We start from the raw sequence: 25,061 nt of genomic DNA on the forward strand, positions 1-25,061 counted from the left end.
CACCTCCTATTTTCTATATAACGAGCGTTCCACTTACAGTCTGAGGCTTTCAAATCTGAAATGACATGTGTGAACCGTTATTCCAGGGTACTTTTAATTAAAACTGCAGAGGGCTGACAAGGAAAAAACACAGATTAATGGTGGTGGGGGTGGGGGGGGGATCTATTTCAGATCTGTTTTTCAGGAGTTACATTCTGGTTTAATTAGACCCATACGGCAGAAAGCAGCTGGAAGTTCCAAATCAACCACAACCTTCTGAGCAAGACATATGTCATCATCTTTGACACAAGCCCCCCGTTTGCTTATTTATATATTTCTCTTGCAATCATCTCTCATAGATTTGCACCAAACTCGGTGATGTGTGGAATAAACTCGTGGGTGTTTAGGGCGAGAGCCAAGATTCTGGAGCAAGTGTAGGAATTTGATATGTTAACAGTTGCTTCTACATGTGAAAGCTTGCTCAAAGCTTTATTATTAAATCCATCTCAGGAGCATGGCAGATGCTTTAAAAGAGCTCTTTTCCAAATTTGAGTAGTAAGCACTCCTTCTGTGTAATTGCTTTAATTGTTTGTTAAATATATTATTAAAGTATATATCTTTAATTGTCAGTTAAAGATATTATTAAAGTAGGTTAGTTGAAGAAATGATCTGTATAGACAATATGAAGCCAGCCATAGAAGTCATTCAGGATACACACTCCACATCTTGCTCATTCTGCAGAGACAACTTAAATCCAGCACACCTAATAAAAAAGAATGATGAACTTCATTTTCAAGAACACATGGAGTATGAAATCTTTAATATCAAAATTATGTTTGTGTGTACAGCACATTGAGATATGACGGTATGAGTCCGGGTTATTGGGAGCATTGAACCGGATTACAGTTTTTATTGTCACTTTGAAGTGGCTATTTCCAGCATTACTCTGAAGATCACGGACACGCAGACCGTTTGTCCCGTTTAATACAAAAGTGGGGCAGTCGGCATTAAATCTCAGTTTGTCCAGCCCCAGCGAACACGCACCAGAAGAGTCGCGTTAGAGATGATGTCTTTGCCATCTTGATCCTTGATCAATAGCCCCTTGAGGCCCCTACATCTGTCCTTCCACTGAAGAGTACCAGCTGGCTGAGGAGACTCCCCTGGTGCCCCGTAGAAGGAGGCATGGGAGCTCTAGGCCCGCCCACACGCAGGCTGCCTGGTCCTGCCCAGCCCAGCGCCCCTCACTCTCAACCCGAGGCGCAGTATGAGCCTATTTAAGACACCGTGTTATGGCTCTGGCAGTCTGGCCCTCCCATAGGACCCTTCGTTATTTAGTATGCAGAGTTCCCATTCTACAGATTTCACACATTAGAAATAGTAGTGATCCTCACAGATGACACTATTGTGTTACGATGCGCTACTGTGTTATGATGCGCTATTGTGTTATGGTGCATTATTATGTAACAATGTGTTACTGTGTTATGATGTGCTATTGTGTAACGCTGCGCTATTGTGTAATGATGCGCTATTGTGTTACGATGCGCTATTGTGTAATGCTGTGTTATTGTGTAACGATGCGCTATTGTGTAACGATGTGCTGTTGTGTTATGATGTGCTATTGTGTAATGGTGCGCTATTGTGAAATGATGCGTTATTGTGTTATGATGCGCTATTGGGTTATGTAGTCATGACATGCACAGCCTACCTATAATGGTTTGAATAATTAAAGATTTCTACCATGACTGAATGTTAAGTAGATGCCAGACAGTAATGTCACATCTCAAAGCACAGGTTTGATTTCTTAGTACCAGCCTACAGATCAAGCCTGTTGGAACAGGCACGGATGGAATCAGTGACTCCACTAGAGCCTTTATTGCACTTCTTGAAAGTGTGAAAATCAATTTCACATGTGAGGAATTATGGCAGAAAGGTACTATGGCTCATATATTATACAACACAACATGTCTGCTCATAGATTCAAGCACTGGTCTGTCTTTGCACCTGGAAAGTGTTAAAAAAATACCTCATGAACTTTAAAGGATCAGAGCAATTATACTGTGAAGAGAAGGAGAACAATATTGGGGAATGAATACGATGATGCACATCACCATGTCTGTCCATGGGCCCTGTGCTTCTGTCTGTTTGGGTGGCTAAACATCATTGTTTTCACAGCTGAGATTAAAGGTTCTTTGCAGAAAGACCAAAACCTGACAAAAGCAGTGAGATGTGCCTGTGAAGCTGCCGTAACCTTCAGTGAGTGTCCCATCTCCACTGAGGGACCTGTCTCACGCCAGCTGAATGGCAAACAATAGGGGGAACAGAGAACACACGTACAGGTAGCCCAAAGCTCAAAGTCAGCACTTTGGTATTCCAGGCATAAGGTACATCAGTAGAGCCCCAACCTCCTTCTCTGAACACCAGCGTTCTGTAGCGCACAGCTGGGGAAACAGGTACAGCAGTATATTTGAAACTGGGAGGAACTGTGAAATAACCGCAAGCCATGCGATATGAAAGAAAATGTTGAACGGGGTATACTGACATCGTGGACGAAGAGGCGGCCGTGAGCAGCATGGAGAAGAAAGGATGGTGGGTGTAGGAGAAGGGGGAGTGGCAAAAGAGTGGGAAGGTGTGATGGAAGCAGGCTGCAGAATCAGGGGACGGACTGGTTGGGGGTGTTCAGGAGGCCATGCAGGCTGCACTTTACAGACGCTGCCTAACTCAAAATCAATACAGATTAGCGGGGTGTTAGTGTAGGAGAGGGCATGTTATTCTGACTTTGGGCTGCAATTATTTGTCCTTCTCTGCGGCATTAACAGGCCGGAAGCTCCTGCTGTGGTTCAAATGAAAACCTAATAGGAGGCAAAGCAGTGAGCACCTGTGAACTCGTATTTCAAGACCTTTTGAGTGAAATTAGATGGGCTCTTTCTGATCTATTTGCCATGCACTTGCTTTGCAGTTAGCCCTCTACAAATGTATTTTCTGTTATGCATCTCTGACTGTCCTTTTAAAGTGATTTAAATCACAATCCATGTTTCTTTTATTTTTTTTTATGCCACTAGATATATTTGATGCAACACCCAGGGCTGCCAGTGGATGGAGTTTTGTTGATCTTGGAGGCAGTGCCTACAGTGTCAGGCATTTCACAAGCTGACAAAGTCTGATTCCATACAGTTTCACTGACAGTAGCCTAAAATAATGGCAGACCTATCCTCCATCCTGAGACTCAGCCACAGAGACAGCTGTTGTCAGATACACCTTCAAGGTGCCTAGGGGACCATGTTTTTTACACATGTGCGGGTGCGCGTGTGTGTGTGCACACACCCAAAGCCCCATCCTTGTGACACTGCAGTAACAGCCTTAAAATTATGTCTCTTAAGCCTGAAACAGTAAAGAATATGACCAGCAATGAAGGTTTCATTTCTTTCTCATCAGTTCTTATCTGAAGCCTGTATTTATTTGTTATTGTCCGACAGGGTGTTGATATACGCAAAGTGTGAGTTGAAAGGTATAATTCTTAGCTTAGTACTGCTGGACTCGAGAATGTATGACTGAATGTTATATGTCATAGTCAGTGTTGCGAATAACGCCGTTAAAAATAACGGCGTTAGGTAACGGCGTCATTTTGTCAGTAACGGGATAAAATAATTAATTACTTTTCCTGTCGTTACAACGCCGTTGACTTTACTGGTCATTAAAAGCGATGCGTTACTATATATTGATATACTAACAGTGTTTTTACACGCGCGGCGAAATACTCCAGTGACACGACACAAACGGAGAAGAGGCAGAAATGGCGAGTCAGGAGCAAGCCGAAGAAAAATGAGCATTTTCAAGGTGGCGATATAAACATTATTTAAGAAATTACTTGAAGTTCCTGAATGTCTACCAGACTGTGTATTTGATTTATTTAATTAAAAATATAGGTTTTATTGTTAAGTTTACTTCTATTGTGAACAAACCAGTTGTCTCAGGTTGAGAGAATTTAATTTAATTTGATAGATGTAAATGCACTTTATATAGTGTAACTGTTTACTTTTGCTTTTATTTTTTACAAAGATTTGGGATTTTAAAGGATTTTATCCTGCACTGGTCTGTGGATGTGCAATAAATATCAAACGTTAAACTCCTTTCTGATCTTGTCACGTTGAGGACCCCGGCCCCTCCCTTTTGGGCGTGTGTTTACGTTGTCCACGTGCTTTGTCTGCGTCAGTGGATATACGTGGTTAGGGTTATGTCGTGTGATAATCTGTCTCACCTGTGACTCGTCTCGTAATCACAAGGGGCTAATGTGGTTTGTCTATTTAATGTGCGCTCGCGCAGTGTCCTGTGCTCGTCGTTGTCTAAAGCTGGGCGTACACTGTGCGATTTTTGGCCCATTTTCAGCCGATTTTTCACTCGTGCGACTATTTTTGTGGTCGGGCCGAGTTTCGGCTCAATCGCGTGTCGTGCATCGTATAGTTTACACAGGTAAACGAGGAGCGATTCACACCTCACGACCAACTCCCGATCAGAAATCGCAGCGTCGCAAGAATATCAAACATGTTTGAAATTCAAATCGCTCCTCGTGAGAGTATCGCACTGTTGAAGCAGCTCCACGAGCCGACTCTCCCTGCGATTTAGTCGTACAGTTTGAGCTGGAGCTGAGTACACGATTTAAAATATCGTACAGTGTACGCCCGGCTTAAGGCTGCACATTGTGTGAATCGTGTGTGTTGCTTGTGCGCTATTGCGCAATCTTTATTTGTTATTAAAAGTGACGTCTGCCACGAAAGCAAGGATTCCCGTGTCTCGTCCTTCGCCCTGCCCGCGCGTCACAGATCTACTCATTTCAACTGACTGTAAAAACTGCTTTTTCAAAAAAAAATCCTTATTCATTGGCATATAACTTTTTTTTTACTGTAATGCAAATAGTTACTTTCCCTGGTAACGAGTTACTTTTATTATAATTCAGTTACTAACTCAGTTACTTTTTTGAACAAGTAGTGAGTAACTATAACTAATTACTTTTTTAAAGTAACGTTCCCAACACTGGTCATAGTACATTTGGATTATTGCATAATCCAAAGTATTGTGAGAATATGCACAGGAGATGAGGATGTTTGGGTCGTGTGTTGTGGGCGTGTTTGAGACGTGTGTTGTGGGCGTGTTTGGGACGTGTGTTGTGGGCGTGTTTGAGACGTGTGTTGTGGGCGTGTTTGGGACATGTGTTGTGGGCGTGTTTGGGACGTATGTTGTGGGTGTGTTTGAGACGTATGTTGTGGGTGCGTTTGGGACGTATGTTGTGGGTGTGTTTGAGACGTATGTTGTGGGCGTGTTTGAGACGTATGTTGTGGGTGTGTTTGGGACGTATGTTGTGGGCTTGTTTGAGACGTGTGTTTTGGGCGTGTTTGGGACGTGTGTTGTGGGCGTGTTTGGGACGTGTGTTATGGGCGTGTTTGGGACTTATGTTGTGGGCGTGTTTGGAACGTATGTTGTGGGCATGTTTGGAACGTATGTTGTGGGCATGTTTGAGACGTATGTTGTGGGTGTGTTTGAGACGTATGTTGTGGATGCGTTTGGGATGTATGTTGTGGGCTTGTTTGAGACGTATGTTGTGGGTGTGTATGGGACTTATGTTGTGGGCGTGTTTGGAACGTATGTTGTTGGCGTGTTTGAGACGTATGTTGTAGGCATGTTTGGGATGTGTGTTTTGGGCGTGTTTGGGACGTGTGTTGTGGGCATGTTTGGGACGTGTGTTATGGGCGTGTTTGGGACTTATGTTGTGGGTGTGTTTGGGACTTATGTTGTGGGCGTGTTTGGAACGTATGTTGTGGGCGTGTTTGAGACGTATGTTGTGGGTGTGTTTGAGACGTATGTTGTGGGTGCGTTTGGGACGTATGTTGTTGGTGTGTTTGAGACGTATGTTGTGGGTGTGTTTGAGACGTATGTTGTGGGCGTGTTTGAGACGTGTGTTGTGGGCGTGTTTGGGACGTATGTTGTGGGTGTGTTTGAGACGTATGTTGTGGGTGCGTTTGGGACGTATGTTGTGGGTGTGTTTGAGACGTATGTTGTGGGTGCGTTTGGGACGTATGTTGTGGGTGTGTTTGAGACGTATGTTGTGGGTGCGTTTGGGACGTATGTTGTTGGCGTGTTTGAGACGTATGTTGTAGGCATGTTTGGGACGTATGTTGTGGGAATGCTGTGCACAGTATTTCTAGTCTTCGTGTATACTTAAATTTACTACTGGAAAATATTTTTGGATAAAAAATCCTTGAGATGTAATTGCAAATTAATACTCTGCTATCTTAGTAATTCTATCAAAAGGTTTCTTATGGGCAAACTTATTAGCTAGCTAACATCCTAAGCAATGTTAGATCTCTACATGCTATAAATGGACAGATAAATGGCTCATTTTAAGGGTATAACCTTGTACACCGGTATAGATTTTGGAAAGGAACAAGCATTAACAGGATTAAATGTGACTAGCTGTTCTGATTTGTGGTGTAGAAATGACAGGGTGCAACTTTTTCACAGTACAGCTACTGGCACTATACACCCCTGTGACACCCTCAGCCAGGCTCTGATTGGTCAGTAGCAGCCTTGCTCATCTTCATCTGCCTCTCTCCTCCTCCTCCACCCCCCCCCCCCCCCCCCCCCCCCAACACCCTCCCCTCCCAAACCTTGTTATCAGGACATCCACAGCAGTGCAAGTGACATATTGAAGCTCTGACTAGAAATGGAGGCCATGCGAGGGAAACATCTCTCTCCTCTCCTGCCAGTGCAGCCTTGAAAGTTGTTCCGAAGCTGTTCCGGGCTTCCTCGTGCCAGCTCAGGGAGGCTGTGCGAATGAGAGAGACTGACACACGTGACATAATCGCCTCGCCAAATATCCGTTTAATTAGCAGCGACAAACCTTGCAATTCATCTGCCCCTAATTGAATTTAAAATGGCTGCAGTGTTTTGCCATGTTTTGAGTGGCCACTGTTCCAAGAGGGTGTGGAATAAGGACAAACATGCAGATTTGCTCTTCTCTCATCCCACTGCTCATTTTCTTTCTCTCTTGATCTCAACCCTTACTCTGTCTGTCTCGCTCTGTGTCTCTCTGTCTCTTCCACACTGTGGCTTGCCAATCAAATGTGTGGAATCAGCCTATTTGGTTTACTGAGGCACTTCATCTCTGGCCCAGTATTGATGAATTGACTTCACAAGGCAGGGAGACAGCTCACGTACCTTCTGCACTAATCAATTCCAGAATCCATTCTTTCGGACTCGTTTTGCGACTGCCATCACTGACCTCAAGTGCAATTTAGAGTATACGCACACAGAACAGAAAGTTACCCTTAAACCAATGCTTCTTTCATTAACACAAATGTGTGTTCTGTCTTTGGTTTTCAGATGTAATCAAAGAATGCACATGTTTAGATTAGTGGTATTAGCCATGAATTCAGAATTTCTTCAGCTGTGTAAAGTAATATGCATTAATGTATGTTTATTGTATTTAAAAGCTGAATACCTTGCTTTTTTTAGTGATAAATGACAAAAAAACAGTCTTCATTACTTGAAGTCTCTTACTTGAGGTGATTGTTTGTGAGCTGTCTTGCATGAGAAAGCATACATTGTAGCCTCCCTTGAAAGCATTTCAATTATAGATAGTGTCACATCCCTTGTAAAATGTTTATTAGACTGTGAACACAACGCGCCGCCCCACTGCTGGCCAATAGCTTATGTTTCATCATCAAACCAGTCATATTCCCGCCACACCGTAAAACACTCAAAACACATGGTTGTATGGCGTGACCATAAAACACGCCCCATCTCCATGCCCTGTGGCCTATGGCAGTGATGTAAAATCCCACAGGAAACATGTATGAATGAAAATAGATAAGTAAATAACTAAATCTACTTCTATTGAATAATTTAAAACATGCTTGTTACACAGGCTATCTCATATTCTCAGATGCCAGTGAGATCTATGCCTGTAAACTGACCCATGGCTCAGAATGACCTCCGTGCATTAGTGTAGATTTCATCTGCAATATATGAAGACTTTTTGAGTTGGAGAATGTAAGCACCGTATTTTAGAGCAAACATAGTATAAAATAACTGGTGTTGTGTGAACTGCTGGTCTGTATGAGTCAGTACATTGAACACTGCTGGTCTATATGAGTCAGTACATTGAACACTGCTGGTCTGTATGAGTCAGTACATTGATTGAACACTGCTGGTCTGTATGAGTCAGGACATTGACCACTGCTGGTCTGTATGAGTCAGTACATTGACCACTGCTGGTCTGTATGAGTCAGTACATTGAACACTGCTGGTCTGTATGAGTCGGTACATTGAACACTGCTGGTCTGTATGAGTCGGTACAGTGAACACTGCTGGTCTGTAAGAGTCAGTACAGTGAACACTGCTGGTCTGTATGAGTCAGTACATTGACCAATGCTGGTCTGTAAGAGTCAGTACATTGAACACTGCTGGTCTGTATGTGTCAGTACATTGAACACTGCTGGTCTGTAAGAGTCAGTACATTGACCACTGCTGGTCTGTAAGAGTCAGTACATTGACCACTGCTCATTTGTTTATTTTTAGATGGCATCTAGGCATGTGCATCATTTTTGAAAGGAACAAACAACAAAAAGGAAAACACATAATGACCATCTGCTCCTGACACCAGTACACGCTCTGCACAAAACTACTATAGCTGAAAATCATAACTCAACGTCATACAGGGAGAGACAATGCAAAAGAAAAAAACAGAAGATGCCATCTGATGGTCTCACCAGGACACATTCTTTCACACTCTAATTCAATTGTGTTTTTATTAATCTTATGAAATGTTGATGTGTGGTACCTCATAATTTTTCAGAATGCCTTTGAAATATGAAATGTTTTGGTGTGTTTTACAAGCTTTGGGGTTCTTTTTGACTATATCGAGATTAAAAGCACATAGTTAATCTTTCCAGTTGACATGAAGCGTGAAATACAATATCTGTGTGCCAGATCTGTGCACTTTTTGAATTATGATGACATCCTAACACGTTTCTCTTTCTGCCCCTATCTCCAACTGTGCAGCGCTCCAAAATAGCAGTGTACGAGAAAATGTGGTCGTACATGAAGTCTGCGGAGCCGTCTGTCTTCGCCAAGACCACGCCGGACGGCGTCGCCCGTGTCCGCAAGTCGAAGGGCAAGTTTGCCTTCCTGCTGGAGTCCACCATGAACGAATACATCGAGCAGAGGAAGCCCTGCGACACCATGAAAGTGGGCGGCAACCTCGATTCTAAGGGCTACGGTGTGGCCACGCCCAAGGGCTCAGCATTAAGGTGGGTGGAATAATATAACAATATTCTCTATGTTGTTATAGTATTCCATCTACCCTGATGTCTTGTGTTATCATTTCTCTTCCCACCCCTCCCCCCCCCCCCCCCCCCCCCCCCCCCTTTATTTCTTTGCTCTTTTCCCTATTTTTGTCTCAATGAACCTGACGAGGTAACGGTATAATGCTCTTTTCAAATGTCGTTTGACCTAAGATGATCGTTTTCTGTGTTCTTTCTTCTGTGTGTGCTTGTGCTCTTTCCTAATAGAACCAGAAATCTGACTTAGTGTATTTGGGGCTAAGTTTTAACAACCATTTCACCTTTTACATCTTTCTCCCTGTCTCTTCTGCCCTGATGTTTTCTTCGATCCCTTTCTCTCTCTCTCTCTCTCTCTCTCTCTCTCTCTGTCTTGTGTGCTGTCCTTCCTGACTGTTGTGTTGTCACTTTTAATTTAACAGTCCAACGGTTTTTCAATTTAGCTTGTAAAAGCTGTGCTGTCACTTGTGACGAATGTTAATTGCATGGTGTTTGTTGTTGTTACCTTTCTTCTCAATGACGAGTGTCCCCATTCCGCACTCTTCAGTTTCAAACCGTGTATCCCTCCATGCCGCCTTTGATATTTAACACTTTCTTTGCTCTAAGCATCTCTTATCTCCATTTCCGTGAAATTCTTAACCAAATTGTCCTTTCGTGCTCTTTCAATTACTATTCTGATATTTGATATTATAATGACTCTGAAGTCTAATTAGTACTAGACCAGAATATTCAGCAGCACTATACTGACGTAACTATGCTACCTGCTCTTGCCTTAGCTTCTCCCACACATGTGCACTTTCTTACAAGTTATGTTTTATCGTTTCAAGAAATGCTGTTAACCTGGCAGTGTTAAAACTGAATGAACAAGGCCTGTTGGACAAATTGAAAAACAAATGGTGGTACGACAAGGGAGAGTGCGGCAGCGGGGGAGGGGACTCCAAGGTCAGCCTCAATGTCACCAAAATCGGGTACCATAGTGCAGAGTAATCGGCAAGGCTGTTATTGCTGAACCAAAGCCCCCTAAAGCTGTCACCAGCTGCCGCCCACGGTAGCGTTTCAGCCACGACACCCGTTTCTTTCATTTCCTTTCCTACAAACATGGCCCTGATCACTATTGGTCCGTCTGAGGTCAAACCAAGAACCCTGATTGGCTAACGGAGGAGGAAAAGGACCAGTACGATTTTGTCCTACTGAGGAGAGCTTTTGTAAGCAGGAAGTCACTTTCTAACGTCAAATGTATTGATGCAGGGACTGCAAGGTTGTAAAATAGTGATATTTACAGTTAACACTCAGGACTCATTTGTTTTCCATTTTGTCACTATAACTGTTAACTGTGTGCTTGTACAGTGTGTTCCTGTATATGTATGCGCGAGAAATCTCTCAGGGAAACGAACCTGCCCAGCAGTTGGTGAAGGAAGACGGGAGGTTTGTCCTTCCTTTTCCCTCTGCTGGGCAGCAGTGCACTGATGGGCGTCCCATCATGATGACTAATCATTGTCTGCACTGACCATTAATATTATGACCATTAATATTATGCTCCTATCAAGCTCTAGTCCTAGACCAATGAAATTGCAATCAACAAAGGAGAAGTGGGGTAAATAATATTCTGATGTGGCATGTTGGGTTAGTGGATGGGATGCACAATAAAGCTTCTGTTTTAAAGTGATGATGTGGGCTAAAAATACTAGCATGGCAGGTACTTTTGTAGACACCAAGCCTGTCGATGGCATCTTAAGGCCTGTAAAACAGCTCTTCAGCTAAGATAGTCAGTTAGGCAGAGTCTCCAGGGGACAAAGCACTGCAGGAATACTAAATCTCCAAGTCAGTGGGAAGTCCTCAGTGGATCAGAAAGCAGCCATGCACATCTGTAATCATCTCACTTTATTTGGTGGTAACTGCTGCTCCACCCTCTCCACAAGGGAACTACAGCAGTAGTGGTACTGTGACAGCAGGATACACACTGTCATTTCAAACCTTCTGCTACGTTAAAGGCAGCACGTCCTATGGAAAGACACCATGCACAATCATTGTGTGCTAAACTGCATCCTAAATAGTTTCAAAGGACAGTGGGAAAAGGAGGAGTTTACATGACCTCATACTGAACGCTCTGTTCATGTTTTAACAAGTCAGTTTTGTCTTCAAGCAAAGGCTCCCTAATGTCTAGAGGGGAATGTCCCCCCACTAATGTCTAGAGGGGAATGTCCCCCCACTAATGTCTGGAGGGGAATGTCCCCCCACTAATGTCTAGAGGGGAATGTCCCCCCACTAATGTCTAGAGGGGAATGTCCCCCCACTAATGTCTAGAGGGGAATGTCCCCCCACTAATGTCTGGAGGAGAATGTCCCCCCACTAATGTCTAGAGGGGAATGTCCCCCCACTAATGTCTGGAGGAGAATGTCCCCCCACTAATGTCTAGAGGGGAATATCCCCCCACTAATGTCTAGAGGGGAATGTCCCCCCACTAATGTCTGGAGGGGAATGTCCCCCCACTAATGTCCAGAGGGGAATGTCCCCCCACTAATGTCTGGAGGGGAATGTCCCCCCACTAATGTCTGGAGGAGAATGTCCCCCCACTAATGTCTGGAGGGGAATGTCCCCCCACTAATGTCTAGAGGGGAATGTCCCCCCACTAATGTCTGGAGGGGAATGTCCCCCCACTAATGTCTGGAGGAGAATGTCCCCCCACTAATGTCTGGAGGGGAATGTCCCCCCACTAATGTCTAGAGGGGAATGTCCCCCCACTAATGTCTGGAGGGGAATGTCCCCCCACTAATGTCTAGAGGGGAATGTCCCCCCACTAATGTCTGGAGGGGAATGTCCCCCCACTAATGTCTAGAGGGGAATGTCCCCCCCACTAATGTCTGGAGGGGAATGTCCCCCCACTAATGTCTAGAGGGGAATGTCCCCCCACTAATGTCTGGAGGGGAATGTCCCCCCACTAATGTCTGGAGGAGAATGTTGCAGCCCCCCTTATAAATTTCTGACAGTGCTGGTTTGCTCAAGCAAAGACAAAACTATGCCAGTTTGAGATGAGGACATACGTGTACACATACTTCACTCCTTGTCAAATGCTTAAGTCTTCATCCTGAAGTGTTTATGACTTCACTGGCCCCTGGGGGGTTTTGGCCACTCAAATGACACACATCACATTAAGAAGTATAAAAGCTTCACACACTCTAATGACTTTTTTCTTATAAACACGTTTGTTCTTGTCACTTTATCCTCTCTCTTGTCCATGAATATAAATAGTTAATAGCTATGTGTGCTATGTCGTTGCTTGGGCTTTTCAGGAATTTTCCTCACAATGGGGCTTGTTGCAGAATTTCATAAACCATAGATGGCAAAATTTCTTTCCCCTCCCCCGATAGTGAGACCTCAGCTAGCCACAAGCAGAGAAGCAGAGAAGCCCCCCGGCTGTGGACCACAGTGACGAGCTGTTTGAGCTTTCATAATCACCTCCTCTGTTCCAGCTCTGTTGCTTTCTCCCTCTCTCTCTCTCTTTTTTTTTTTTTTTGTTTCTTCAGTCTGCAGCGATTTGAAGCCCACGTTGGCCAACACACTGTCGGTGAGCTGTCTCTAATGAGCTTGTGTTGGGAGACAGCACTGGCTAAACTGGAGCCAAGCCACAATAGCCAGCTGTAAAAAGAAAGAAAAAAGCTGAGAGAAAAGATAGAAAGAGTGAGTGAGTGAGGGGGAGGGGTGGAAGACATGTTAAGCCACCTGTAAGAAGCCGACATCATAAGTCAGGCCGCCCCCCCCCCCCCCCCCCGCCCCCCCCAGCACACTGTTACCATCACTTCCCTATGATTGGTTTTCTTAGTCCAGTCACAAGGAACACTTATAGGATAATTATACTGTTAATCAATGTCTCTCCGCAAGACAAAATGAAACACAACACAAACTAAGCAGTTCACTTCTCAGTGAGTGGACACAGCACAGGGGTGAATGTTTAAGCCACTCCTATTGTCTCCGGCGTAGAGGACGACTGGCTTGTTTGTGACTAGCAGGGTTTGCATTTGACCAATAAAACAACTGAATTATGCAGGTAAAGAGCAGTACGATTAACAAACTTTTAAAGTCCTAGTCAGTACACAGAAAATTATTTTTTTAATACTAACTTCAATTGGTGTGCGCTTGTGTACCTTTACTTTATTGTTCCTTTCTATCAATATCAACTTCAGTTGGGTTTTTTTTAACTATAATTGCATTGTGTGCACGTCTGTGATGCCTTATCGAATTACTCCCGAGTTCTCTCTCTCTTTCTCTCTGTTTTTAACAACTCTCCTCAGCTTGCACAAAATATTACTGGTATTTTTTGTTTGTCTGTCAGTCAATAGAGGGTTCCAGCTTAGATCAGACTTGGCAGGTTGATCTGATTGTCTGTATCATAAACAAATGCATTTCCTCTCCTTCTATAGATCAGCAGGTTGCATCTTCAGAAACCTGCCTGTTCTTCTGTTAACAGTGTATGCCGATTACTCAAAGCGATATGGGTAGGTCCTGGCACCTTAGCGTAGCTCTGCTGGACACAAGGTAATAGTCAGCATGTCTGCCAGTGTGTGTTTGAAACATGGCCAGGAGTCCTGCTTTATCGCTTTGTAAAGTATGAAGTAGATAAGACTTGAATAACATAAAATAACATAATATAATGTTATTTATGTTATTTCCCACGTGAAGAACTCCTGTAAACCTTGCAGTATTGAAACTCAGTGAACAAGGCATCTTAGCCAAGCTGAAAAACAAATGGTGGTACGATAAGGGTGAATGTGGGACCAAGGACTCGGGAAGTAAGGTCAGTCACTGCAGGTCTTCTGATTACAAAACTGCATTTTGACCTATTGTTCACATACAAAGAAAAGTTGCCAAGTATTTCTTAATTTTATCTGATGTGTAAGAGTATATTGAATGATTTTTGGCCATATTTTTAAAGAACTTAAAATGGCCTAACTTTTGCACAATTCCCCAAATAAAATACTCATTATTGCTCAAAAGTACATAGATCACTTTCTATTACTGTATTTTTTCCACTGAAACATTTCGATTACACTTTTAATGATACATCTGATATTGAAATGTGTGGGGAAATAGTAAATGTGCAATTGAAACATATATTTCAATCTTTAATATTCCAAATGTTATTCTTTGCTTATTTCTTCCATTTGACATTTCTGACACAAAACCATTATGCTGCTGTTTCTATTTACCAAACTTTTAATTAAAATTTTGATTTGTTAATGTTGCTACTTATTTGCATGAAATGTGTCTATTAGATTGTTTATCCTCTTGTATTGCAGAACAGGAGCAAAATGTCTCATTGTGTGGCAAACTGTTTCAGCCTAACTTACTCAGGCCTTGTTGAGACCAGTTTCGGTTTGGTCTGAAACAGAAATGTCACCATGAACGTTTTTGTTAGCACGCCACAAGAGGTTAAAAATGTAATAAACCTCTTTGTTAACCCTCTGAGATTTACCTACGGTGATGATCTGTTAACAAGCATTTAAATCCAGGAGCATCACTACAATCTTTTTAGGCCAACTTTATGGATGTTTGCAGCTCATAGGGTTAAACTGCAAATGGTATAAACTCTTATGAACAAATTTTTAATGTATAAGTTTGGTAGATAAGCAGCAGCAGAATGGTTCAATCAAATTCTTAAAATCAGTATTTTGGTGTAGAAAATATGTCAAAATATTAATTTGACTACAAAGAAAGTTCAGGAAGTTTTTTAAAGAGCGGATTAGTAAGGGAGAGGTTTTTAAGGGAGGGGTTAATGTCAGAGGATGGACCTGTATGGACCTGACCAGCTTCCTCAAACACATGAAGAAGAGATAGGTTAGAAATTTCTAGAACATGAAACTAACAGCATTCACCAGTTGTGCGTTATGCTGACACATTGACTCATTGGCCTCCTGGTGGAGTGCTGCTCTACCTACAGCACCATGGACGTCCTCAGACTTCCTGGTGTCTGTGGGGGGACCAGATCAACAAGTCAACTTTAGCTCATTCATAGCTGTGCTTACATGCCATATTCCTCTAGCTATAGGTTTGCTCAGTCCCTTTTGAAATCAACATGATTTCCCACTGGGAGAAGCACCATTGGAGGTTTTACTACGTTAGGGTGCCCAAGTGCCTGTAGTACTGTTTGATATTTGTGCCAGAGAAAATATTATAATAGTTATTCTACAATAGGGTGAAGAATCAATGTTTTCTATCAAATGCTCACCAATGCAAAAAATATTAACTGTCTTCCTCACTTTTCTTAGGACAAGACAAGTGCTCTGAGCCTGAGCAATGTAGCAGGAGTCTTCTATATTCTGGTTGGCGGGCTGGGCCTGGCTATGATGGTGGCTTTAATAGAGTTCTGTTACAAGTCACGTGCAGAAGCCAAAAGGCTGAAACTTGAAAAGAGTGGCCAAAACTTTAAGCCCGCCCCCCCACCCAACACTCAAAACTTTGCTACATACCGAGAAGGCTACAATGTGTACGGGACAGAGAGCGTGAAGATCTAGGGGTATGGACCAAGTAGACCTTTCCCTCACTTATAGACCCTCCTGGATGTCCTCACTTAGACCTGTGGTGCTTCTGCATGATCACACGTTAAGTGTTTATGTTCATGAGTGTTCCATCAAAAATAGCCAAAAGAGTTCTTCATATTTTAATGAACGGGTGGTGGTGATATATACATACAAGCTGATTTTGCAAAGGCTGCTAAATGCTGTTTACATTCTCAATAAACGTCAGCTGAGCTGCCCATCACCCAGACGATGTTTTCAGACCATTGCATCAGACGTGGCACCGTAGAAACACATTCATTAATGGTGTTTGTGTTCTGAAGAAACGATATGTTCCTAATGGAACATTTGCAGGGTTCTGAGCTGGGCGAATCAGAGAGATGGCCTGACCATCTGTTATGAGCTACTGTTCCTTTCAGAGCATAACTGTAGTGTAAAGAATACTGAACTCTCAATTTGAGAACATTATAAAAATTGCTATTCCTTTAAGTATTTTGAGGCATTATGTCAAGAGGTGTTTAGGTGTGTACTCATGTCACATAATCTATGTTTCATGTGCCTATATTCAAGAAAATAAGCATACTGCTGGTACGTCATTTACAGATTCTCATATTTTCAATTGTTTCTTTCATGATTGTATCGTTGCATCTTGTCGTGTGCCATTTCAATTTTGCTGACTAAAAGTTGATACAGAGGAATAATTCTATTGATCCCATTATATTCTTAACACTTGACAAAGAATATGACAAAGCACAATTGCCATATAGTGTCATGTAGTGTCCTCATATAGTGTCCCCATGTAGTGTCCTCATGTAGTGTCCTCATATAGTGTCCCCATGTAGTGTCCTCATATAGTGCTTGGTTTCTGTTTCAGAGCAGGTGCAGAGACTCTGTGGCCTGTTGTTTTGCCCTTAATGATTCTGACAAGAAAGCCTTGAAAGTGATGGCTGGATCTTTGGAGGGACTGCCCTCTTTCCCCCCTCACCACTCCATCCACATCCACTCAGAACATGCTGCCCAGAGGACGAGACATGGCTATCCGAGCGACTGACACGAGTGGACTTGTTATGGGAAGAACCTGGTTATGTTTCCTTCAGTGCCTTATGGAACATTCTGAGAATCACTCGAATGCTCATCACAGTGACATTACATCACTCCAATCACACATGAAACGCGACCGCCATTGTCATCTGTGAATAAACTCTTGAACTACATAACACCATGGAAATTGAGAAACAAAGCCATCACTTGTGAGCACATTTCCAAGAGCCAGACTGACTGAAAACTGTTTTGGAGACAGCACGTTTTATGTTATGTGAATGCTGCTGGATTTGGTTGTCAAGGAAATAAAACAAGCAAACAAAGACAAAAACAAACAAAAAAAAAAACAACCTTGTATTTCATTAACTGTAAATTTGCTTTCACAATCACAGTCATTGATCAAAGCTAATTTATCAAATTCTGAACTTTTTAAAACTAGAAAACTTTATTGTGAGAGAGTAAGATTATATGATTATAAAATTATATGCTGTTAATTGATAGTATCATTGAGTTTTTATTTATTTATTTTATTTTATTTATTAGTGGGTTTTTTTTTTTTTTGGTGCTGCTGATCTCTTGGAAATTTAAATTTTAACAAAACTTTTAACAAACGTTAATGTCCTAGCCCCCACCAGGAGCTAGCTATATAATACATCTGGCAATCAATACTGGAAAATGCACATCCTGCAATGTTAAAATGACCAAAAATGTACAAAGAAAAAAACTGAGATGTGAACACTTAAAGGTTCATCTGCAGTAATGTGCAGATGTTGCACAAAGTCATATATACACACTGTATATCCTTTCAAAAAAAGGGGTATGTAGTCACATTAGTTTTCTTTTTGTGGACTTTTCAAAGCCAGCTCAACAATCTCAAGTTAAAGTACATGAAATTGATTATCTAAATGTAGACAAACAACAATACAAGAGTAAAGATATGGCTTTAAAAAGTAGTAATTGAGTACTGAGAAATTTTCCCAATACATCCACAACCAGATTTGGTTTTTAGTTTCATTTTATGAACATTTTAGTGTTGGATGAGCTACTTAGTAAATTAGCATTAATAACATTTTAAGTAGATTTATAAAGGTGGGATGTCCTAAAAGCTTACCACATTTACATGTTGCTGTTACACTTTGTGTTCACTATCAGAGCGAAAGGAAAAACTGTGATTCCATAGGTTTTAGGAAGGATACCGGTCCTGAAACTGTGGGAAGATAGTTTTATATACAAAAAAGATTTTAAAAAGTAAACAAGGGATGTAGACTATGAAGAAATGTACATTTGTTTAGATGAAATGTCTAGCAGTATCCAGAACTCAAAGCTGAACACCCTGTTTATTTTCTCTAAACATTTTTTATTGCACGTTTGTGATTGCCTATTAAGCCCTGGAATTTACCTTCAGTCTGAGTTGGTCAAGAGCAAAAAGTCAGTTCTCAATTTAACACTTTACCTTCTTTCCCTGTTATTGCATCCTGACCCAAATCATCTTAGCAGGTATCTTAGTGATGACAAAAGAAAGAAATGCATGCGTGGGTATAACTTACTGAAACCTCATTAGTGAGGCCTTGTACAAAGAATTTTAATACATTTTGTAAATAAAATCTGTATAGAAAACATTGTTCTTTTGGCTTTTTCCTGTTGCTTGTGAAGCACGTAGAAACAGTGTCTAGCTTTATAAAATAATTTGCTGTCAAGTGATGTACAAATATGTAGAGCACTTGGTTTTTTTTTTACTTAAATTTAAATTTAATTTAAAGAGTGAGAGGATTTAGCTTGGGTTTCAGCTGAATTAAATGTCCAGAGAGCTATTGTTTTTTTAATTAAATTTTTGCAGAATTGAATTCTGCACAAACTAACCACATAAATTACACGTAATAGAGAACCCCCCACTTCGAGGGATTATAGGCACTCTCAGTGAAGTACATACACACAAAAAAACCTTTGAAAACATCAGTGTCAATAACCGTTTTGATTTTGTAATACAGGAGAAATGTAATCTTATTTCAGGTTTAATTTAAAAAATCATTCCGAATTTTTTTTCTCAAAAATGAGTCATAGCTACTTATTTGGACTCCTAGAAATTCTTAAGAGTTATAAATCATACAATATCTTAATATGGTATTTAAGAATTGTTAAGTGGTCACCCATGACTTGCTGTTTCACCAGGGTATAAACCCAGAGCAACAACCTAGCCTTATCTATCCGCATGGAGGTCAAGGGAGACAAATGGGTCTTGGTCCCCATAAATCAGGCAATGTGTTTTAAATAAAATGTCCACGGACGTGAAATATCTATCTACAGTATTAGGTCCGTAAATGATAAAGAACCATAGATGTGATACACATATCTATGGTCTATGAGAAAAGGTAAAGAATGTTTTTGTGCCACAAACGTAACGGGACTTGACATAAAAAAGGGGAGGGTGTTTCCACATGACACATTTATTAGGATACATAGCAGCACTGATTGTCACGTTACAGGATATTTTAGAGATGAATCTGGCAGCTTCTGACAAAATGCTACAACTGGATCATCCTTGGATAGTGACAGGGCAGCTCTCCAGAAGCATTACCTCATAGCCACATAAAAATGCTTCACAAACCAGACTGGCTTCCACGTCCAATCCAGGGTCCTGGCCTAAAATGCACTGAACATCTCTCATTGATTTGAAGAAACTACAACAATGTTTTATGGATGGACGCACAAGCGTAGATGTATAAATGTTGCCAGTTCCGTTGCTGTTACGCCTGCTCACACCATCGTCCTTCTCTGCAGTCTGAACCTGCCAAGTACATCATGATATGAGCTAACCTGCTATTACTAAAAACGTCACATCTCATTACAAAGTTTGAAGCCCTAGTATGATGTATCTGTCCTACTCCTAAAATCTTTGTCACTATGAACACATCTGTGAGGTTTCCACCACCACACTGGGGAGAAGCACAAACACATGGTCACCAAACTTTGGACCTGAACACCATTCAGATTCTTCCTATACTGAACTCTAGTAGTGTAATATTAATACACAAAGCCTCTGACGTAGTCAATCCCCAACACACGTCAGAGCAACCCCATATGTATCAGCTATGGTAATAAAGACACCCTAGCTCCAATTCTATTCACATGCCCAACATGAGAGGGGTATAGACCCTCATAGTATTCAACTAGGAGTGCTGTTTGACAAAGACGAATTATGCCTCAAAGGCTGAAGCATATTAAACCCAGAGCTGGAGTCAACAAATTATGCAAAGCATTAGGTTCTTTTAATAGTTTAACAAAATTAAACATACACTAAATACTAAAACTAAATATTTAATTAACAGCCAGGTTAAACAATTCATTTTAAGTAGGCAAGGAAATACTTTGAAGATAACTACAAATCATTACGTCTTCTTACTGCCAGTACACCACATAATCTACCAAAGAAAGCCAATTCTTCTCTCATGTGTAGATAACAAATGTGTGACTACAGGTACATGCCAATAAATCAGAATACCATCAAAACGTTATTTCAGTAATTCAATACCAAAAGTGAAACGCATATATTAATAGATTCATGACAGTGATCTATTTCAAGTGTTTATTTCTGTTAATGTTTATTATAGCTAATGAAAACTCAAGTCATTATCTTATAAAATTATAATATTAAAAAATAATATTTTAGAAATGTTGGCCTACTGAAAATTATGTAGCCTACAGTAAATGCACTCAATACTTAGTCAGGGCATCAGTGCAGCGTGGTATGGAGGTGATCAGCCTGTGGCACTGCTGAGGCGTTATGGAAGCCCAGGTTGCTTTGACAGCACCTTCAGCTCGTCTACATTATTGGGTCTGGTGTCTCATCTTCCTCTTGACAATACCCAAGAGATTCTCTATGGGATTTTACTTTCTGACCAATCACAGTGATACTGTGGTTATTAAACCAGGTTTTGGTACTTTGGCTGTGTGGACAGGTGCCAAGTCCTACTGGAAAATGAAATTTCCATCTCCAACAAGCTTGTCGGCAGAGCGAAGCATGAAGTGCTCTAAAATGTATGGTAGACGGCTGCGCTGACTTTGGTCTTCATATAACAAAGTGGACCCAAACCAGCAGGTGAATGCCCAAGGTGGGGTTTTCAGATGAAAGTAAATTTTGCATTTCATTTGGAAATCAAGGTCCCAGAGTCTGGAGGAAGAGTGGAGAGACACAATCCAAGCTGCTTGAGGTCTAATGTGAAGTTTCCACAATCAGTGATGGTTTGGGGAGCCATGTCATCTGCTGGTGTAGGTCCACTGTGTAGGATGGAAATGTAGGAAATGCTAATTTCATTTTCCAGCAGGACTTGGACAATCAAACCTAGTCAAGCATCCATTACTAAGGCTGGAGATTTCCTATCTAATCAGTAGTACTTGGAAAACCTGAAAATATAACTTTACCCCATGAAGAACTGAACTAGTTCAAAATCCTGTGCAGTGTGCAGCAGTCAGACACACATAAAAAATGATCTGCGTATTATACAAAGGTGCCTCATGCCATCTATGCGTGTGAATGACAGGTATGATACTGCAACACCTGAGCCACCTGGGCTCAGTCCTGAAGCAGCAGCAGCACCCGGAAAGACATTATGACTGAACCAAGCAAAAATCACACAGCCCTGAATTCCTGGACACATCTGGAGACACCCAGAGGAAGAGGCATCGTGTCAGCAAAGTCTTAAAGCACAAAAGAGAGCAGAATGACAAACTGAGAAAACTATCTTTATTTAGAAAAAAAAAGCATACACCGGTAGACTTAAGCAGATTAAAAATTCCAAAAGTAGTTCTCAAAGTGATGAACACTTTCCATTTTCTGTTGTCCATTTATGAAGAAATCCATCTTGCCATTCATTTTATACAAATCTTTTAAAAACGTGATTTAACACACAATGAGGAGCTTAAGGAACATTTGAAATGAAAGTAACAGGAAATTATGTATTACAAGTAACCATTTTATTTAATGTATACATAATATACAAATAGACCATTCTTACTGCTTCAAACACACACCTAAGCCTAAATATCACATATGGATTAAAAAGGAGGAGACAAAAATAAATAACCAAGGCAGAAATGCTTGTCGATTGCTTGAGAAGGTAAAGGGTGAAAGAAAAAGAGGCCATTTGACAGGCATTAAAAACACAAGTAAATTTGAGAGCAACATCATTCCTAATCTCCGTCTGAACAACAGCAGCACATTGTGCTAAAATTTAAAGGAAATGAACTTTCAGCGCGGCACTGAAAATATCACAATAAAAAATGGCAGGTTAAAATACAAGCTACAACATTTCTAGGCAACACAACAAAAGCATCTACGCAGGCAAAAAAAAAAAACAAACAAAAAAACCAACAGAAAGAAGTGGCCAAGGTGTGAAGGAGTCCTCCGCTCAGACGGACGGGAAGAGGAGGAAGAAGCCAACGGGGCTAAAAGGAGATTCAGGTGAGAGGAGGCGCCCCTGCTCATCAACGCTCACAAGAGGGAAACCTGCAGGATATAATCACAGTCATCACAACTTTACACAACCTGCAAGATATAATCACAGTCATCACAACTTTACACAACCTGCAGGATATAATCACAGTCATCACAACTTTACACAACCTGCAAGATATAATCACAGTCATCACAACTTTACACAACCTGCAAGATATAATCACAGTCATCACAACTTTACACAACCTGCAAGATATAATCACAGTCATCACAACTTTACACAACCTGCAAGATATAATCACAGTCATCACAACTTTACACAACCTGCAGGATATAATCACAGTCATCACAACTTTACACAACCTGCAAGATATAATCACAGTCATCACAACTTTACAGCTACTCGTCACATGAAAAACACTGAAATGCTGAAACAAGTGCAGTACTGTGGCAAGACAGAGGCTAATTAAAAATGAGCTAATGCCTTTTAAACACGCATGTGCAATAAAGGAGACGAGCTACAGACCAGATGCACTGAGCACAAAACACCAGCACAGCTGAACAGGAACAGTGAGTCTCACCTTGATCTTGCCAGCATACATTATCTGTGCTTTTCGGATGATTTATGGGTACAAAAATGTTAGGGAAAGAATCACGTTGGAGGGACACAAACTGAGCATGCAAGGAACACAAAAGCAGACGCTAGAGAGAGAGAGAGAGAGCGAGAGAGAGAGAGAGAGAGAGAGCGAGAGAGAGAGAGAGCGAGAGAGAGAGAGAGCGAGAGAACAGTGTGCAGAGTTGCAGGGAAGTTCATGTGAAATTATGCTGTAAAGGTTTCAAAGCTTCGGGGCTGTTGGGGAGGGGCTTCAGTTTGTTTACAGAAACCCCAAAGCGAAACGGTGGTGCGTTTACTAATGACTAAAACTTCAAAGGATATTGTTTTTTGTCTTCTTTTGCACCGGTGCTGTCTCTCTTTTTTTCCGATTTTTCTTTGTCATGCCTGGATTCCTAAAGCAAGAACAGCAAATAAATGAGGCAACATGAGAGCACTTTCAAAGACGTGCCGGAGCCTTTGTTAGTTAGCAGAACACAGCTCCATCCTCCCCAGCACAAACACTACACGGCTCACTCCAGGAGCTGAATGGAGAAGAGAATGTCTACAAAACATTAACCCTTAGGCAGCATCCTGCATTCACTACAAGTTACCAACACCACATCAGTCCTCTTTTGCTTAGCAGCAAAGATAAAGTGGACCTCAGCATTGAGGTAGTGGTGTGAGTGCACACAAAGGTTGCGAAGGTTCCAGGACATAAGGATTTTGCTGTTTCAGTAATGTTTTATTTGCAGATAGAGGCAGGGAAAAACTAACCAATAAATACAGGCTGATAGGAGTCATTAGGAGTCAAAATACACCAATTAACTCCAATATCTTTGTAGTAGTGAAATAAACGTTCAGAAATTCTGCCTAATTTCACTAAACACCACCTTCTAGAATATGACTAGATTCTGACAACAATTCTGATGCCAAAAAGCAGTTTACTAGGGCAGTTTTGCTCTGACAGAAATGAAGATGCAAGATCGTGGAAAGAGGGCAGGAAGACTTTGTCTTTAAAATGACGTAACTAACAGTAGTAGAAATACGTGTGTGTGTATCTCCAGGAGCTCCAGTTCCAGAGCTTCCTCCACCCAAGGGGCCGCGTGCCAGTACCTTCTTGCCTGCGGAGGTCTTGTCGGGTCTGGCCAGCTCACTCTTGTCTTTGCTGGTGGATTTGGAGCGCTTGGTGTTGTCCTTGTCGTTGGAGTGGGGCGAGTCCGGCGGGCTGGCGCTCCTGCTGTGCTTGGAGGAGTCTGTGGGGGGCATCCGGGGGCGGACGAGAGAAGAGCGCAGCCGGAGTGAGGAAGAGGAGGAGGAGGAGGAGCAGCAGGCGTGTGCGCAGACATGCACGTGAGTGCGGGTCTCAGGGGCGGGGCCGCTGAGCGATCAGCCCGCCCCCTCCGCCTCCCTCTCAGTGTGAGGCTAATGTAGGAGGAAGGATGTCTGCAACTCACTCGTTCCGTTCTCGTCTTTGCGGCGCTTGGTCTCCTGGCTCATCTCGCGGTCGCTGTTCGTGTAGTCCTACACACACAAGGGGGGGGGAGAAGAAAATCAAAACGGAGTGGGTGATTCCTCCTGGGTCTCCCGCGCTGCCGGGGCTCGATATCTTCTGGTCGCGTGTGGCGGACGGCGAGGAATGAGTTTGAGTGGGCGGTGTGGAGCCGGCGTGAGGCTCCGCCCTTGCGTCTGGCCGGCGGCACCACGCCTCTCTCTCTCCCGCCATGCAGCTGAGGGCAAGACGGCGGCGGTGGAGGACTCACTCGTTTGCGTTCTTTCCTCTCTTCCTTCTTCTCCCTCTCTTTGGAGCGATCCCTGGGGTTGTCGGCCTCGCCCTTGGACAAGCCTGCGCTGTGGTTGGCGTGATGCTGCTGTGGAGGAGGACAGGGTTAGCGGCAGGGTTCACGCCGCTAGCGTGGGCCGGCGCGGCTGGGGTACCTTCTCCACACTTCACACCTGGAAGTGAGCCAGGAGCCCACAGGTTCCCATCCAGCAGGCACTTCTTTAACAAAGATCACCTGGCCACATGCATTCCATGTCTAGCTTACAACTAGTGGGTGCTACGAATAACAATGTTTCTGATGCTATTCGTCATTTTCAAAACAAATCTGGCCAAAGGGGGAAAAATCTCATCAGCACATCACATGAACCAT

The 25,061-nt window shown here is 42.3% G+C and overlaps 2 protein-coding genes across 9 annotated transcripts in view; one reads left to right on the forward strand and one right to left on the reverse strand.

Moving 5' to 3' along the window:
- gria3b (glutamate receptor, ionotropic, AMPA 3b) overlaps positions 1-17,256 on the forward strand; it is a 102,960-nt gene extending 85,704 nt beyond the window's left edge. Inside the window, exons 13-17 of one of the 7 annotated variants that reach the window (XM_077022796.1) lie at positions 9,034-9,281; positions 10,139-10,279; positions 13,989-14,103; positions 15,575-15,822; positions 16,698-17,256. In XM_077022796.1, the coding sequence (XP_076878911.1) occupies positions 9,034-9,281; positions 10,139-10,279; positions 13,989-14,103; positions 15,575-15,820 (750 nt within the window). In that variant the 3' untranslated portion in view covers positions 15,821-15,822; positions 16,698-17,256. Of the gene's footprint in view, positions 1-9,033; positions 9,282-10,138; positions 10,280-13,988; positions 15,823-16,697 lie in introns of those variants that run through there. The other 6 variants (XR_013134152.1, XM_077022791.1, XM_077022793.1 and 3 more) reach the window with 6 other exon arrangements.
- Positions 17,257-21,591: 4,335 nt separating this feature from the next.
- The window catches only part of thoc2 (THO complex 2), a 29,161-nt gene continuing 25,691 nt past the window's right edge, over positions 21,592-25,061 (reverse strand). Inside the window, exons 17-22 of one of the 2 annotated variants that reach the window (XM_077022790.1) lie at positions 24,672-24,776; positions 24,366-24,432; positions 24,025-24,164; positions 23,254-23,324; positions 22,898-22,945; positions 21,592-22,367 (exon numbers count right to left, since the gene is read on the reverse strand). In XM_077022790.1, coding sequence (XP_076878905.1) covers positions 22,918-22,945; positions 23,254-23,324; positions 24,025-24,164; positions 24,366-24,432; positions 24,672-24,776 — 411 coding nt within the window. In that variant the 3' untranslated portion in view covers positions 21,592-22,367; positions 22,898-22,917. Of the gene's footprint in view, positions 22,368-22,897; positions 22,946-23,253; positions 23,325-24,024; positions 24,165-24,365; positions 24,433-24,671; positions 24,780-25,061 lie in introns of both variants that reach the window. The other variant, XM_077022789.1, reaches the window with a different exon arrangement.

Source organism: Brachyhypopomus gauderio, chromosome 11 (assembly GCF_052324685.1).
Source record: "Brachyhypopomus gauderio isolate BG-103 chromosome 11, BGAUD_0.2, whole genome shotgun sequence".
In the NCBI taxonomy this organism is placed as follows: Eukaryota; Metazoa; Chordata; class Actinopteri; order Gymnotiformes; family Hypopomidae; genus Brachyhypopomus; species Brachyhypopomus gauderio.